The sequence below is a fragment of the Suillus paluster genome (assembly GCF_016628075.1).
Source record: "Suillus paluster strain FC165 chromosome Unknown EDB91scaffold_39, whole genome shotgun sequence".
NCBI classification, from domain to species: domain Eukaryota; kingdom Fungi; phylum Basidiomycota; class Agaricomycetes; order Boletales; family Suillaceae; genus Suillus; species Suillus paluster.
The window spans coordinates 78,386-97,101 of NW_024537599.1; the positions used below are offsets into that span (position 1 = coordinate 78,386).

At 45.4% G+C, this 18,716-nt stretch overlaps 2 protein-coding genes across 2 annotated transcripts; one reads left to right on the plus strand and one right to left on the minus strand.

Annotated features, from left to right (window-relative positions):
• Window positions 1–719: 719 nt before the first annotated feature.
• Window positions 720–1,657, plus strand: EDB91DRAFT_1238051 (casein kinase I; the record flags this gene model as incomplete). The annotated part of the gene is made up of 5 exons (XM_041321661.1): window positions 720–743; window positions 839–1,078; window positions 1,129–1,382; window positions 1,461–1,608; window positions 1,637–1,657. The coding sequence occupies 5 exons, from the start codon at window positions 720–722 to the stop codon at window positions 1,655–1,657; spliced, it is 687 nt and encodes a 228-aa protein (XP_041175595.1).
• Window positions 1,658–15,395: 13,738 nt separating this feature from the next.
• Window positions 15,396–18,672, minus strand: EDB91DRAFT_1250033 (uncharacterized protein; the record flags this gene model as incomplete). The annotated part of the gene is made up of 4 exons (XM_041323174.1): window positions 15,396–16,040; window positions 16,278–16,541; window positions 16,608–16,758; window positions 18,362–18,672. The coding sequence occupies 4 exons, from the start codon at window positions 18,670–18,672 to the stop codon at window positions 15,396–15,398; spliced, it is 1,371 nt and encodes a 456-aa protein (XP_041175596.1).
• Window positions 18,673–18,716: the final 44 nt, after the last annotated feature.

Below are 18,716 nucleotides of genomic sequence, written 5' to 3' on the forward strand. Positions count from 1 at the left end.
AGTCGCACCACACGATAATCAGAACACCAGACGAAGCTGGACTGCAACCAATCACAGTCAAGAGTTACGTCGCAACCACAAAGATAAGTCGCTTGGAATGGTTGCTGCGAGAGATACCAGCCATTGATGGTAGGCACACAAACAGGTCCTAAAGAGGATTCCACAACAGAACGTGGAATATTGTGGTCATGCAGAAAAGTGGAAGAAACTTGTGATTTCAATTGAAATCCATCAATGCGCACAATCACTGATACATCGGTGAAATTTTTTAGTAGATAATTGAAATGTTGAGAGAGCTTGCTGAGCATGATGCGGCATGAACATTAAACTGACTATAAGACATCAACTTCAAACCATGAGAAAAACTGTGGGAACAGAGTACTAGTGCCACAGCTCGGCTATGGCTGGCTCTGGTTCGGTATTTACTGGTTTGCCAGAAGTTTGGCAATACCCGTTAGCCAAGCCACTGATCACTGACTTGGTCCGATTCATTAGTTGTGTGAACCAGCTACAACTTTTACAAGCCAAAAATTTATGAACTGCAGCTTGAACCGCTTTAAGCCAGCTCAAGCTATGCAGTTGGGTGGAAGAATAGCTTTTTTGTTGCCTCCAGTGTTGTTAGTTGGATCCCCTGGATTTCTCTACTCGTGGGCTATTGTTACTTGTATACACTATGGATAAGGTCCCTGTTTGAGTTGATGGAAGATTTAGGCTAGGAGATGTATTGGGATCCGGCTCGTATGGTATGTTATTTACATATCATGATTACTGACTACATGTTGAATTTGACATTTGGACCCCATTAGCTGTTGTGTATCGTGCACGGAACATCATAAAGGATGATGCAGTTGCTGTCAAACTTGAACCCATCACCCGCTCATCTTCTGTGCAGCGTGAATACAACATTTTGAAACACCTTGAAGGTGGTGTTGGTATTCCCCATGCCCTCTGGTTCGGTAAGGAGTCGATATATCATGCTCTCGTTCTCGATCTCCTTGGGCCATCCCTGCATAGTCTCTTCCTTTCCCACAGCCAAAAATTCAGCCTTTACACTGTCATAAATCTAGGAGATCAGCTGGTCAGTCGGTGTGCGGGTTGCATGTACAGATCACTAACCCCTTTCCCCAGCTCTCACGTCTCGAATACATTCACTTGCACAGTTATATTCACGGTGACATCAAACCACAGAATGTTGTTCTGGGTCTTGGCAATTTGAGGCACACCGCCTTTATTATTGATTTCAGTATCGCAAAGGAATTCTGGAATATGTCAACCAGTGTCCATATCCCATTTCACCAAGGTCAACATCTCACTGGCACTCCTGCATTTGTGTCAATCAACAATCACTTGGGAGTTGAACCAGGTCATCGTGACGATATCAAGTGACTTACGTACATGTTGATATACTTCTTGCAGGGCTCCCTTCCATGGTTAACCAGTGACCAAGAGAAACTTTCCAGCGCTTCCATACTCAAGCGCAAAGTGAACACCACCATCAAAGATTTATGTCATGGAATTCCTGTTGAGTTTGCAACAATTCTCATTTACACGCACTCACTTGCATTCTCAGAGGATCCCAACTATAACCACCTTCACTCATTGCTTCATGTACTTCGTTCTACACCACCTGCACCAGCTGCGTGCTTGCTGGATATAAACCAGCCTGATGTACCTATCACACATTCCCCTCCATTCTTCAACAAACCCTGTGTAATTGAGGCAGTGCCTCCATGCCCGCTGCTTTGCAGATCGACTTGTGTGTGAGTAGTCCATTTATCTTAGTACTTACAAACTAATGTGATTGCAAGTTTGTGCCCATGTAATGACTCCCCGTTACATGCAACATCTTCAACTCCACACTGGAAAAAAACTAGATCATGATGCTGTTGGATACCTGTATGGAGTAGTTTGTACAAGCAAGTACTGTACATGTACTTTGTGATATAGTAGGATTCACAGCACATACAATTTCTTACAATGAGCTTTGCAGCATACATATGACGTGTCGGATGCAATAACCACTGAACCAGATATATTGATATTTAAAAATCTTCAACTCCCACACAGCGCCTCTTATCTTTCAACATCCTGCAGGCTGCAGCCCTGCCTGGAAATGACCTTCATAACTCGCTGGGGACTCATCATGACTTCCTGAATCATCATAATCGGCAATCCAGCCATACCACATAATAATGACGACTCAGTGAGTGCTTATCAATGGAGATCTAGTTTTGATTCCATTGATCATTCAACTACACCTGAGGATGAAGATGTGCTTGACTTCAAGCCTTTGGGCCCTCTGGAGTCTGGAGTTTCAAGTTGGAGTTGATTCTCTCCAGGTATGCACAATTGCAGGAGTTTTTTTCACCCCCCACTCACTGCTGAATCAGATTTGACTTGCATGAGTTGTGGAGTCATACCTCGTGACAATCGTTCTTTGGGCTTTTCCATCAGGGACTCAGGATCACTGCACATTGGCATGTTCTGGGGTTTCCCCAGATGTCATGATATATCTAGACCAATAATTCTGCTGTTGGATCATCTTCACCACCACTGCCACCAACATGCCTCCTCGACGGAAGAACACTGCCTGGGTTACTGCCAGAGTCGCTGTCGCTGTCCCCACTGTTGATCCCATTCCTCCTGCTCCTGTTGCTGCTCCCATCTCTCCTGCTCCTGTCACTGCTCCTATTACTCCCATTCCCATTGCTGTTCCCATTACTCCCACTGCTGCTCCCACTCCAATCGCTGCTGCAGTGAATGCAAATATCCTTTGTAACCCTCAAAGGCATCATCAGCGTCCTGTCCAATTTCGAGAAAATGGTGCAGATGAAGGGGAATCCTTCCACCTTGAGAAGATCTCTGGGGATGAGGGGGACAAAATGGTCAACTCACCTGCACCTGCAGTTGGGCCTGCTGAAGGCCATAGTCCACTGTTGTTACAATGGCGCTATATTTTCTTTTCTCTTTCTTTCTTTACTTACTCATTGAGTCTCGTGACTGCTTATCAACACATCCAACATGTGAATGCTTACCTATATGCTTACTCATTATGCTTACACAGATGATTACTCATACTGTTCCCTGATTGGTCAATCCAACATTGTACCATTTCTCATCTCCTTTTCTAATTGATTGATATTGTCTTCCTATTCTTGCTTACCTTTCTTGATAGGGTCACCTACCTACAGACCGGCCCTAAACTACATTCTTGTTACATATATATATATCACGCTTCCTGTACTCATATTCCTTAACTTGAATCTACTAGGTTCTCTTCTGATACTTTGAGTTCACCGATCTAGCTGCCTTCCAGCAGACTAGCCTGAATACTTGATCTAGCGAGCCCTTGACACTCGACTAGCCTGAACCTTGATCTCAAGAACTCGCGATACACTTCAACCTTGATCATCCTTTATTGGAACATTGAAGAAGAACTATCCTAGTCGTAACAAAAGATTCAAGTTACCTCTAGTTGCCTTACTTCCAAGTAATGCTGAACCCCTTGAACCCCAGAACAGATTAGCCCAACATTTTGGGGCGACAACAGAATGAACCTTCTCACAGTAATTGGAGAAGCAAGAACGAATCAGAAGAATCCTCAACATCAGAAGGATCAAGAACCCCTCAGACCATACCATCCTCACCAGTTGTCCAACCTCAGAGTCCATCTTCAATCTCACCCACCCTAGCAGCATTCTCCCTTTCCCCTCCACCTTCATTCCCACCACTACCACCCAGAAGACTGACAATGTTGACAGCTAAAGACATTGAGTACAAGATCAGAACCTCCACCTTCTTGAACAGAGACAGAAACAAAGCTAGATGATGGCTCCTCGCCACTATTGCCTATCTCGACATCAATGACAAGATCTACAATGATGACAAAAAGAAGATCATCTTTGCGTTATCTCTCATGACTGAAGGAGTGGCCTCTACTTGGGCAGAGAGCTTCCTAGAGAAAGCCCAAGATCCAACCCACACTGATACGTCTGGACAGCAGATTGGATATGGCAAATGGCCCCAGTTTCTGAAAGACTTCAAGAAAGCCTTTGAACCCACCACTGCAGTTGCTGATGCACTTGACAAGCTTAGAGCTCTGAAACAGGGGAACGATCTGGCCGAGTATATTGCTAACTTTGAACAATATGCAACTCGTGCAGGGATCACCGAAGACACTCCCAAGATTCAATTCTTCATCGATGGAGCCCACCCAGGACTCATCAAGAAGCTCTACAACACTGGAGTAATCCCTGAAGAATATGACAAGTTTGTTGAAAAATGCGTCACCCTCAACAATGCTCGGCTCCACTTCAACACAATTAGTGCTTGCAATGGAAACACCTATCAGAAGAAGAAGAACTTCGGTCCAAGCCGATACACACCCTCCAGAGATCCAAACACTATGGAAGTAGATCGCTTATCACAAGCTGACAGAAAAGAATATATGAGAACAGGGAAATGCTTCCACTGCACCAAGACAGGACATCATGCCAACGACCCTAACTTCCACCCCCAAGGAGACGATAAAAGAAACAACAGGAAAGTACCGGTAAGGCGTGAAGTGCCTGAAGAAGAAGACACCGAGGAAGAAGAAGAAGAAGCCACCTGCCGAATGGATTTTTAGAAGGAAGGACTGTTTCGACGTCAGTACCTTCCATTGATATACGCCTTGTACGAACTGTAGGAGGAAGAAAAGAATTTCGGGTACCGGCTACCCTGATCCTCACAGAGCGTGCACAAACCGTTGAAACAACTGTCGTTGTGGACTGTGGAGTGGCAGGAACATTCATCAGTTGGGACTTCGTCAAGGAACACAACATCCCCGTCAAACGACTCTCTGAACCATTCCAGATCAAGACTGCCGATGGATCTTACTCTTCTGATGGACCAGTCTCCTTCTACTGTGTCCTTGGATTCAAGATCGATCAATGAACCATGATAGGAAAGTTCAATGTAACCAAACTTGGACGAAGGGATAAGATTCTCCTTGGAATACCTTGGTTACGGGCTATTAACCCTGACATTGATTGGACCAAGCAGACTATTTCCATCCCTGCAATGCCTCACTCCAGGAAGATAGAACGATCCCTCAAGAAACAACAAGAAATCAAGAAAACCCCTGAACCTGCCAAGAAACCATCCAAGAAAGCAACAGTAGAAGAAGTACGAGACGAATCTCTTCCCCCTCTAAACTCCGAAGAACCACTCCCCAATCTGATCCCTGATCCTGATGATGATGAAGAAATTGAGATGCCTGACTTTAACCAGAAGGAAGATGTATGGGTTACTGACCAATTTGCCCAAAAAGTAGAAGATGTCGCAACCTACCCTCTTTCCGATGACGAAATTCTCATAGAATATGCACAAGATGGCACTACTATCCTGAATCATCGAAAACCTCTCCTTCAACTCCCCACTTACTGCCGATGGAACCTCTGCTGCCGAAATCCGACGAGCAAGCACAACTGCCCCATTATGAAACTCTTGGATTCTCGCCACTTCAACAGAAGAGGAATACCACAAGACAAGTAACAAGGCGCAAGAGTTTGCCATGGCAGGAGAACAAGCAAAGAAGAAGAAGTCTTTTGAAGAATTAGTTCCTTCTTATCTCCATGATTTTGCTGACATATTCGCCAAAGATGGGCTAAATAAACTTCCTCCATCTAGACCAGGAATTGACCATCACATCAAAACAAAGCCAGGATTCATTCCCAAATCATCCAAGATCTACCCCTTATCTGAAAAAGAACAAGAAGCAGTCAAGGTGTTTCTAGATGAATACATCCAGAAAGAATTCATCACCAAATCAAAATCTCCCGAAGCCAGCGGTTTCTTCTTCGTGGGAAAGAAAGATGGATCTCTCCGACCCTGCCAAGATTATTGATACATCAATGAATGGACAATATGAAACGCCTACCCACTTCCCTTGATTCCCCCACTTATTGCCAAACTCCGAAATGCAAAGTACTTCACCAAGATGGACTGTTCATTCTGGATATAACAACATCCTGATTCATCCAGAAGATCAATGGAAAGCTGCATTCACAACAGAGTTCAGTCTCTATGAACCGAATGTTATGTTCTTCAGGCTCTGCAATTCCCCAGCCACATTCCAAGCATACATGAATCGCACTTTCCAACAAGAACTCAATGAAGGATGGTTGGTAATCTATATGGACAACATCCTTATCTTCTCAGACTCCCTTGAAGAACATCAAAAGCGAACCCATAGGATCCTGGAAATCCTAAGGAATGAGAAACTCTTCCTAAAACCAGAGAAGTGCCTTTTTGACGTACAAGAAGTTGACTATCTTGGAATGATCATTCGTCCAGGACAGATAGCGATGGACCCCGCCAAACTAAAAGGGATTGAAGAATGGCCTGTACCAAAGAATGTAAAAGATGTCCAATCATTCCTAGGCTTCTGTAACTTCTATCGCCATTTCATTTCCCACTACTCTGACATTGCTAGGCCCCTTGTATACCTGACGAAGAAGACTTCCACGTTCAAATGGGCACCCTCCTGCAATGATGCCTTCAACAAACTCAAGGAATGCTTCCTTTCTACCCCTGTCCTTCGAAACCCTGATCCAACTCAGCAATTCGCCCTTGCCACTGATGCTTCCCTTGTTGCCACTGGTGCAGTACTTCTCCAAACCAACAAAAATGGAGTATACCACCCATGCGGGTATCTTTCCCAATCCTTCAACCCTGCAGAATGAAACTACCAGATCTACGACAGAGAACTCCTTGCTGTCATCCGCGCCCTTAAGAACTGGCGCCACTACCTCGAAGGGAACCCACACCCTGTTATTGTTTTCAACTGACGCTTTCTGAATTTGACCTAGAATTTCACCATGTCCCTGGGAGCAAACTAGCCGCCCCAGATGCTCTTTCACGACGACCAGATCACCTTCCTGATTCTCTTGATAACACAGATATTACTCTTCTTCCCAATTCTCTTTTTGTTTGCCTTTTAGATACTGATTTTGAAAATGCCCTCTGTTTGCCTGATCCTATCTCTGATCCGATCATATTAGCTGCCAGCAAGGCTCTATATGGCCTCTGCCTTCCCCCTATGACTTCCTCCCTTTCTGATTGGTCCTTTACCAATAACATATTATGATACAAGAACTGTGCTTACGTACCCCCTCATCTCCGCTCCTGTGTCCTTTCTCTTCACCATGATCACCCCACTGCAGGTCACCCAGGTCGCTTCAAAACCGAAGAACTCATCAAATGCAATTACTGGTGGCCTCAGATGGGCTCCTTTATCCGAAAATATGTAGAGGGCTGTGCCATATGCCAGCAGATGAAATCCGATACCCACCCAACTATGCCACCCCTGACACCGATTCCATCCTCTGCCATGCGACCATTTTCCCAGATCTCTGTGGATCTCATCACCGACCTCCCTGTCTCCTTTGATTTTGATTCCATCATGGTCGTGGTAGACTATGGTCTTACGAAGGGGGTAATTCTTGCTCCTTGCAAAAAAACCATCACTTCTGAAGGAGTTGCCCAACTTTTCTTCAAGAAAGTCTTCCTCCGATTTGGCCTACATGACAAACTCATCTCTGATCGTGGCCCACAATTCGCATTGAAGTTCTCCAAAGAGCTTGGAAGACTCCTTGACTATGAAGTAGCCCTTTCTGCTGCCTATCACCCCCAGACTGATGGACAGACTGAATGACTAAACCAAGAACTTGAAACTTACCTTCACATCTATTGTCGCTCAGCACCCACTGACTGGGTAAAGCACCTTCCCATGGCAGAATTCGTTCACAACCACCGAAAACACGATGCACGCAATGCTTCCCCTTTCTTCCTCATGATGGGATATGAACCCCGAGGAATTCCTTATGCCTTCCCTCCAACCGACATCCCTGCATCAGAAGAATGAATCACTTATCTGCAAAAGATCCGAGAAGAAGCCCTCGCATGCCATAACATCGCCAGACAGCAAATGGCAGAACACTCTCATGGAAAGAAGTATGAACCCTGGAAAATTGGGGATAAGGTTTGGCTCTCTGCCACACACCTCATGACTCACCTTCCATCAAAGAAGCTTGCTCCAAAGCAATATGGCCCCTTCCTGATCACCGCCGTCCTTTCCCCTATCACTTTCAAACTCCGTCTCCCAGAACAATGGAAGGTTCACCCCACGTTCCATGCTTCTGAGTTATCATCCCATCGGGAAACTGAAATCCATGGTCCGAACTTCCCCAAACCACCACCTGACATAATTAACGGCGAAGAAGAATACAAAGTAGACACTATCCTGGCTCACAACAAAGGACAAAAAGGGAGACACCGCTACCTCATGTCATGGAAAGGATACTCATCTGCAGACAACATGTGGCTTCCGGAAGATGCCTTAGAAAATGCCCCTGAAATCCTAAAAACCTATAAGAAGCAACTCAAACTCTCTTGAATCCTCATCCCACAAAACCACTAAATCACTATGTCCACTTCATCCAGCTCCTCTTCTGCCTCCTCCCATCGCAATCTCGAAAACTATGAACTCTTTGAACAACAAGAACATCAAGCCCTCTTTGATGCCACCCTCCTTAGCCGACAACATGCTCTTGAACTCAAAAAGATTTTCGTCAACAGAAATGACCATATCTCTATGTACCTCCTTTCCATTTTCCGTGATACCCATTCCATAGAAGAAGACATCATCCCCAACATTGCCAGTGTTGACACCGCTACTCGCCTTCGCTACCTCAATCGAAAGATTAGGAACACCATTCAGATTCTCTTCCCTAAAACTTTCAGAGACAACATAGCAGTCGCAATCCACACCATCGCTGAACACCTTGCCACCACTACTACAAACACGCCGCCTTCCCCTCATATCCTCCCAGTCTTACCACCTACCACTCCATCCCCTATAGAAGAACCATCCCCTTGTAAAGCTGCCAAAATGAGCACTGGACAAAAACACCCTACCAAACAAACAACCATCATGACCATTGGTCTTACTCGTCCTACCCCCCCGATATTATAAAGATCATTGCTCACGGCCAGAAATCTGTACTCCTCCTCCAACAAACCCTGTAGTTCTCCCAATAACCCCACCATCACCAACTCCCGTTCCAAAGGAAGAGACCCCTAGTCCTCCCTTCGACAACATTGTTTGTCGCATATGCAAGGAACTTGGGCACCGTCACAAGAACTGCCCATCTTACAGGTGTAGGGTCTGCAGGACACTCTCTCCAGGACACCTTTCCCCATACTGTCCTTCTCTACGAGGAGAAACCATCAGTGCATTCAGAGGGATGACTAGCAGCACTGAAGGGTTTCACACCCATCTAGCCGAGTGGGAAGCACAAGAGGACGCGGCGCAAGAAGAGGACTTACTCTCCTACAATGACGTCGACGTAGACCCCGTCTACCTCAATGATGCAAGGCTTGACTAGGTTGCAGTCGGTGACTTCAATGATACAAAGGGGGTAATGTTACAATGGCGCTATATTTTCTTTTCTCTTTCTTTCTTTACTTACTCATTGAGTCTCATGACTGCTTATCAACACGTCCAACACGTGAACGCTTACCTATATGCTTACTCATTATGCTTACGCAGATGATTACTCATACTGTTCCCTGATTGGTCAATCCAACATTGTACCATTTCTCATCTCCTTTTCTGATTGGTTGATATTGTCTTCCTATTCTCACTTACCTTTCTTGATAGGGTCACCTACCTACAGACCGGCCCTAAACTACATTCTTGTTACATATATATATCACGCTTCCTGTACTTGTATTCCTTAACTTGAATCTACTAGGTTCTCTCCTGATACTTTGAGTTCACCGATCTAGCTGCCTTCCAGCAGACTAGCCTGAATACTTGATCTAGTGAGCCCTTGACAGGTGGCCAAGTCAAACTGCCTAAATCCTCTGCCGATATTCATTTCTTCTTCAGACAGGACCCTACCACTCTGTCAAATATCTGCAAAGCCTGCAAGTGAGTATCGTGTCTGGATTCTATCGTTTTTTCTGACATCCTTCACCAGAGCAATCCATGAGCTCGACAACACTCACCACATCATGTCATACCTTCCTAGTACAGGCACTTCAGCTCGTTGTGCACACGCCTTCACCGACCATACTGACACTTACCTGGAGGAGGCAGAGCGTCAGCACTGGCATGTCCTCCATAAGTCATCACATTTGAAGACTTTTTTGGATGAAGGTTGGATGGTCGCGACCATGCATCAAAGGCTGAAGGATCCAGCTTACACGCTAGACTCACTCGGTACTCCTCCTGGTCCTGGCCCACTCCCTGGAACTAGCCTGTCAGTTCCAGACGATGTATTGCCTGCGTTTAATCTGGACGAGATGCACAAACATATTGTCAAATTCATTATTGCTGATGATCAGGTGAGTCAATGTATACTTTCTACACACTATGTTTAACAATTGTCTTCAGGCAATCAATATTATTGAATGTCTGGAATTTCATCGTCTGATCCATCTTCTGCGGCCATCGGTGAACGAGACCGATATATTTCACCGTACCAAAATTTGTGAGTTGGTCATTGACACTTTTCATGAATACTTCAATGCTTTGAAGAGGGACCTTGTGGTAAGTCTACAGCCATCAAGAGCCCTACAAAGTGTCTTATATCTTTTAGGCTGCCCAGGGAAAGGTCTCATTCACATCTGACCTCTGGTCAGATTCTAACCTTTGCCCGTTCATGGCCATTACTGCCCATTGGATCGCTAAGGCCAACCGGAGTTCAATGCTCGTTTTGAGGGCTGCACTAATAGGCTTCCATCATGTTCCAGGCAGTCACACAGGTGAATTGCTGGCAGGAGTCATCTTGCATCTTCTTGATCGCACTGCTGTGACTAAAAAGGTCAGTGTTTAATTGTACCATGTAACACGCTCTGACTTTGTTTAGACTGGTCATTTTACCTTGGACAATGCTGCAAACAATCAGGTTTCCATGTGAGAGCTTTCGCAAAAACTGGAGTGCCATGGTATCGATTTTGACCCCGTCAACCACAGAATCCCATGCTTCCCACATATCATCAATATATGTGTGAAGCATATTATTGAGAATTACCACAAGGCTGACTTTTCGCTTGTGGACAAACATTGGGTAATCGGCGATCGCACTATCATCAAGGCGGAGTATCTCGAAGTGGTGACCGGGAAAGCTCTCAGCAGAGCTAGGGACCTTGTGTGCATGGTTCGCATGTCAAACCAGTGACATAATTCTTTCAGGGACACGATCATCACAGGTAATGAGAAGGAGTGGTTCCAAGATGATGTGGGCGAGAAACTATGCCTCCCTGTTGTCAAACTCCTGCTTGATGAGGTAACCCATTGAAATTCAGTCTACGTCATGCTCAACCGTTTATGAACCCTTCACCAGGTAAGGCATCACGCATGAAACATTTGTCATGAACTAATATTCACCCAGGCAATAGATTTATTCTTCGACTCTCCCACTCAATGCTCCATCAGCAAGTTCAAGTTGAGTCCAATGGAGTGGCAGTTCCTACAGGATGTCGAAGTAATCCTAGAGGTTAGTTTTAGTATCTTCGAAACTCATGGTCCATCTTATCATTCTATACTAGGTGCCCCACGCTGCCCAACAATGCATGTCAGGCGAATGCACTCCCATGCTAAGTGGTACATATCTGGCATTCAAAATGTTGATTGAGCGGTGGATTTCTTTGGCCAAACTTGTCCCACACTGTGACCCTCTTGTTCAGATATGTTTGACTTTGGCAGATAAGTATGATGACAGGCTGGGTGCCACAAATGCCTATGCAGTCGCTATGCGTGAGTCTGGTATCTTTTTTAAATATTTGGTTGCTCACAATTGCATTTATAGTTGTTGATCCTGTGGTCTGAATGTCATGGGTTTGGAGTCGTTGGGCAAAACAAGTGGTTAGAGATGTAGAGAAACATATAATCAATCTGGTACGTCTGTCAAACCAATAACAATGCAACTTTGAACTAATATTAGCACACGTAGATGCATCAAAAACGAACCACGAACAGCTCAGCATCTGTCGAGTCTCCAGCTAATGAAGTAAGACCTTGGCAACAACTGCGCATGCTAGGCTCCCGCCTTTATGGACTTCCTGATATTGGCATCCTGCCATGTCACAACAGCGGTGCCCAAACAGTTGAGCAAGAATTCGAGGCCTACACCACAGCTAATCTCAGCACCAAGGGAACAGATATACTTGGGTTCTGGATGGTAAGCATCCCATATCTCTACAATTAAAATCTTTATTGACCATGAGGTGTTCACCAGGTCTCGGAGACCTTATTTCCGACACTTTATGGTATCACAATGGACTACCTCCCTATACAGGCCTCTGCCATTCCATGTGAGCGAGTATTTTCGTCCAGTAGTGAGACCGACACGAAGAAACGTAATCACATGAGCCCGGTCCTGATGGAGGTCCTGCAGGTGGTAAAGTTTCTCATGAAAAAGAATGACTTAACTTTATGAAAGGTTGGGCAGCATTGCAAAAGGCTATGGAGTATGAGGTGTTGGGCGAGGGAGAGGAGATTAACAATCTTTTGACATTTTCCAGCAGTGGAATGACAGGTGATGTATGTGACACTCTTCTCAGAGCAATTGCAGAGGAGGAGTGTGATGACATTGATGATGTTCCTACTACCTACGACTTGTGATGTTTGCTTTTACTCTTTGTTTCTTCTTTGCGCTACTTTTACTTCTGGTTGCCTGGCATCTTGCAATGCCTCTCGTGTTGTATTATGATTTCAATTTTCAACTATTCTCTCTTTGCTTGCTTGACTGTCTTTCTTTCACCGCTTTCATTTGCTGAGTGTCACCTTGCTCTGATGATCTATGACATTGTGAAGGTGACGGTATCTACCATGCATCTTCTGCGCTATAATCCTCTCAGTACCAGGTGCGCCTTTTTTTCTCCCATCTTTATGATCACTAAACCATTGCTATCAGAGTAGAACTGTCATATATCCGCTCCGCTTTCCGACCACCTCCACTCCATCCATTCCCTGCTCTGTCCAATCATCATCCATATCTGCCCCTACACTTCCGCTTAACCGCTCAACCGGTCCCCTTCCATAATGTCTCCATTCAACTGGACCTCTTTCCCCTTTGAGATATATACTTTCCCCTTCGGTACATAGACCCTTACTTCCGGATCACCGGTAATTCCTTTTACCACTCGATCACTGATCTGATGCTGTGGGTACAACAAGTGCAGCAGAGAGAAATTGATCTACTACACAGTTGGGTCTTTGCTAGCCCGCTGCCTCACTTGAGAACAAGCATGTTCGACCCTAAAGGGGATTGCTACTGGGGAGTACTAGTCTCTGTCTAAATGACCCTAATCAACCCTACCACAGGTAGGATGAGGATCCGCAAAAATGCGGAACTAGCAGAACTAGCGGAACTCAAGCAGAACAAATGGGACTCAAGCAGAACCCAAGTGGAATGGAACAGGAATGAAGCGGAACTCAACTGGATACAATGTGGAACATAAGGAGTCGTCAGAACTTGCAGGTCAAGTCGAAGGAAGTATATCACAAGGTTAGATTGATAGTGGGCATAAGTCAAAGCGGTCCTCTAGTAAGGTGAAGGAAAAGTGGGAAGGTAAAAGATGGGATTCAATAAAAAACACCCAAGCCCTGAGTACCACTACTTAAAGGGAAGATTATTTTCAAGGAACACTGAGGTACAGGTAGTAAGTCTCTCAGGAAGCAGAAGTGAAGGCAGGCAGTGCATATGGGTGCAATACTCCGGAATAGGGGTCCATGCCATAAGGGCATGTGTCAGTGTGATCCAGATAACGTTAGGAACAGCGGGAAGAGAGATACAGCGTACCAATGGACCTGGAAGGATGGGGACAGGACATGCAAAGGTTGTCCGACAATGGGCGGGAATACCAGATAGTGCGGGTGGGTTCCGAAGGATGCGCGGGAATGCGGAACCCATCAGATGATGCGCGGGAAACTGCGGAACATGCGGAATACGCAGAACTGATGTGAGATGATGCGGAAAGGATGGGGTTTTACACCTACAGTGGGGGAATTCCCCACAACGCGTACATATTGATATCCACTCCGACTTATGTCTTCACCTGTGTAAGTACTTACAAATTATATCTTTGGTACATAGCTTTACAACATAGTTATCCTGATCACTGCCTCATACATAGAAGTATATAACATATCATGTACTTAGATATTTTCCTCAGTCTTAATATTACTTGTCTTCTTGCAGTTACTACTTGCGAGAATTCTCAGTAGGACCTTGCCTCCTCTGGACACAAGTCTCAACTTGTTGTCACCTCTGACCCTCCAACCCTCTGCTCTGACTTAGAGCCGTGCTCTAAGTCTCCCCCTTATTTCTCCGCCCCTTTCAATATTCCCCTCTGACCCTTTTCCATCCTCCGCATTATCCTCCGCCTTCCCCACTCCTACCAAACATTCCCCCTGCTCCTATCCACCCTCTGCATCACTCCCTGCCTTCTCCACTCCGCTCCTAGTTGGCCCGCCGCTAGTAGCTCTTACCTCTCAATCCTAAAAGTGGACCTAAGCGGTCCACTTGTCCTATCAGTCGGACAACGTCAGACCTGCTCCAAATTTGGGGCACTGTACTCGGCTAAGGGCACAGTGCAAGAGCTGAAGCCAAGCCCCGACCCCTCTGCTTCCTGAGCCAGCACGGTACCTAACAAGAACGGCTGATACAAGTGTAAGTCCCTCACCACTGAGAGAGTCAATGCTGTGTTGCTCACCATACTCAGCCTGATCTATGACAGCATTGGATATTTCATCATGTTGTCCTGGCAAGTACATTCTGCTTGTGATGAGCACCCTCCTAATGTTCCCTCAGCGGCGAACATATTGAACCTCATCCTTTATCATACAACCATTAGTTGGTAGGGTAAGTTTTGCATTGTCTGGCATCTGTCAGAAATTTCCTAATCGGGTTTCATCGCCTTGTAATGTGTTGCAATGATCCAATGACAAGCCGAGGTTCCAATAGGTTGCAATAAAAGAGTGTGATGTTACATTTATGTTACAATTCACGTTACAATATTGAGTTTGTGTCACAATGGTGATTCCAATCAGGTTTTCAACCAAGTTTGCAATATTGACCGTCAGCTGCAACTGTCCAAGCTGATTTTGTGGTACCTTGAGATCTAGATCTCAAGGTTTATCTGAATAACCTAACCGGGTCTCAACAATGTTGGAATACATACAGGCAGGTTTCAATTTAATTCAAATATCATTGAGACCAAGTAAATTAGCAGTCTGTAGGTGGTGGTCCTTAATACTACTTCTTCTGGGTTCGTCTTGGTCAGCTGGTCCGCTCACCTGCTGGTCCACTAGATACAGGCACCAGCATCCCTGCCTTCCTTCCTCAGCCCCGATGACCAGAAGATGGGGCTGCCGCTACCACCAGTACATCATTGGGTACTACAGGAACTTCTGAATCAACAGTGGTCGCTGGAGGTCCAGGGACTTCAGAGGCTGCAGTGGCAGCAGCCGCGCCTGCAGACACCATGGGTGGCCCAGGGGCTGGAATAGCTGGCAAGAGGGTTGCAGAATTGAGAGCAGTGGTAGTATTTGCAGGGGCAAGCACCAGGATGGCTGGTGCTGAGGGAATAACAACTGGTGTTGAAGGAACAACGACCGGTGCTGAAGGAGTGATTGTGGGTGTGATGGGGGCGACCGATCCAGGAATGTCATTGACAGGATTGTCATTGGTAGTTGTTGGTCCAGGAAAGTCGTTGGATTCCTTCTGCCCTGCATTTGCGATGGCCAAACACATCAGATCAGAGGTAAAATCTTCACCTTTGGCATTGGACATTGTGACATTGGAAGTTGAGGATGATTGCCAGACGTGGGTGTCGATCTTTTTGCGGATTGCACAAATACGAGGCTGATCCCAAAGGGTGACCCACAGCTGCTTGTAGGCCGTAAACATGGCAGCATATGGTAGCCAAGACTTTGCACCAACTCCAGCTTTTGTGAATGAAGTGTCAGGAGAAAGGATGAAGATCAACTAAAGAATAATAGTTAGGTGCTGATCCAGAGGACCAATCATAGCAGAAATAGAACTCACTGCGACCCAACCCCATGCAAGAAGACCGGGAGTACAGGACATTGTGCCCCATTTTCAAGCATCGCACTTAGCATGCGGCCAGCCAGAAATGTCTAGTGAATTCTTTCCGAACATCACAATCCTAATCACCTATGTAGATCCATTAGCATGAGAACAGAGTGAAGCTTATAAAATTACCTTCGCAAGTGGTTCCCAGTTACCAAAAACTGTGGACATTGTGGGGTCCATCTCTTGATTTGTGAAAAGGATGCACGGAAACTTCGACAGTGAGGAGCGACCACCAGCAGTACCTGATCCAAGCATCTTCTGGATCTCAGGAATGGTATCCTGCTTCATGAAACTCAGGTCGAAGTATGACAAATCCAGACCAAAGATACGCCCTGCCATCAAGCGTAGTTTGCCGATCTCACTGGAGCATCCACCTTGAAGATGCTGCTCTAGCTGCAATATTTAAATTACATATCAATCAGTGTTTGGTCGGATAATGAAATATATAAAATAACATACCAATGATTGAAAATGAGAAGTAGGTACGAAACGATGGAGGTGATCCAGTAGAAGTGAATATACCTCTGTCACAAGACAAAGTTCTTCGGCACCCTTGCTTGCATAGCGACTAGCAGATGTGATGACAGGCGAAGGGTTTGGCACAGGCAATCTGAGAATGCAGGTGCTCGGGTGGGAACATCTCAGCAATAACACCGTATTTGCGAGCAAAGGTCGAGATTTCAATGTCAAAGGCCTTCAGCTCGTCAGGAACTTGTGCACTTGAATGTCTACATTGATTGGACACTAAGACTTTGTTCTTCTCGCCCAGAGTCTGATTGTTATTCTGGAGAGACTGTTTTTCGAGTTGCAGGCGCTGAATGATCTTGAGATGCACGAAGTTAGAGTTACTAAATCAGAGCGAGCGAAGTAAAGCATTGTTACCTCCATGTCTCCATCCTGCACAGAAGCCGATGACTGAGTGGTGGTTGATGAGATCCCCACCACAAACGACGACGGTATGTCCGATTCTGATGCATCATCATGCTCTGACTCGGACTCCAAATCATGGTGCGCAATGGGATGCTGAGGCATCACAACAACTTGTATGGTCAAGTAAAACACGGTGCGAAAAATAATGATGGACCCACCATAAATTTATAGTCAATCTTGGCCATGCAACTTGGACCGAACACGATGAAAGAAAACACAAGGGAAATTACATCGTGAATAATAGCCTTGACGTTTAATTGAAATCAGCATGTGGATGAATGACAATACAACAGAGGCAACTTACCTGTGTGGCACTGTCTAGTGTTGATGGCCAAGAAGTATTGAAGAGCCGGCATTGAAATTTAAATTCAAAGACCTTAGATCATGTCATAGAGTGAATCAAAAGGTGTTTCAAAGCATGCGAGGAATGTAAATCACCTGAAATTTCCTTCTCAGAGGAAAGGTGTTGGGTAAAATTATCAGCAAGAGCTGCTCTCAACGTAATAAGGGAGATCACACAGCGTCGGCCAGGCGTCCAATTTAAACAATGAACATGTTACAGTTATTAACAGTAGGCAGTCTAATAAGTGGCAATCCAGACTCACCTGTGCTTGCTTGACATCCATCAAATTGTGCTTGAGTTGTGGTCCCAATTGGCTTCAGACTAAGATTCAGAAGTTGCAACTTGGTTGCAACAGTAAACTCAATCAACGAACTTAGTGAGAAACACGATTAAATGCTGACATAATTACATTGACAATCCATTGAAACACATCTGAACATCAGTTTCAGAACATTAGAGGTATTTATATTAGCGTAGGGACCGTGCATAATTCAAAATACATAAATTAGAATACCCCTTGAGCCAGCTCAACCCCGAGCCGAATTTCCAGCGCCTGGGCCTGCAACCATTCCCCTGTCCATTGAAGAATGATAGGGAAATCAGGGTTGGACTTCGCAATATTGACGACCTGCCTGATACCATCTACCGAGCCCGGTGTAGGGAGTTATGTTACTCTGGGCTTGTATTGATGGTTTTTACTTACTTTCCTTAGTTTATGTACGCATTTTTACTGCTTATGTAAACAATGAATCTTCTTGAGCCACCACCATGAGCAGTGCTCTTTTGATTCACTTTTCTCTCTGAGCACTACCTAGCTCTAGTCCAGAAACTCTCTAGGGTCGAATGCACCTCCTTGCAGGTATAGCAGCAGGCAGCAAGACCCAACACTTTCTGCACCCAGCAGAATTGTCGTACCCACACTGGCTTGAACAACACGTACCGGATACCAGCCTTCCTCAATCCATCTGAATCAATGATCTCTGCTGCTTTCTCAGTGCTGGGAATGCAGACAGTATCACCTAGCGTGACAACATGCACACCATGACCTTCAAGATTATGAGCTGTGAGAGGCCCAATGCCATTCAGGCCACCAGGACCAAAGTCGATGATGTGTGTCGCGGTCTCAGGGAAACCAGTGGCAAGCGTCCAGTGAATGGGTGACATAAAGATCTGGTCGCACAATGAACGCATGATAGATGTCTCCAAAGTATGCATATCAGAGTCTACAACCATCGGGTCAGCCAGAAACATGTTTTAAAGTGACTATATGTGCACCATATTTGGTGTTGAATACC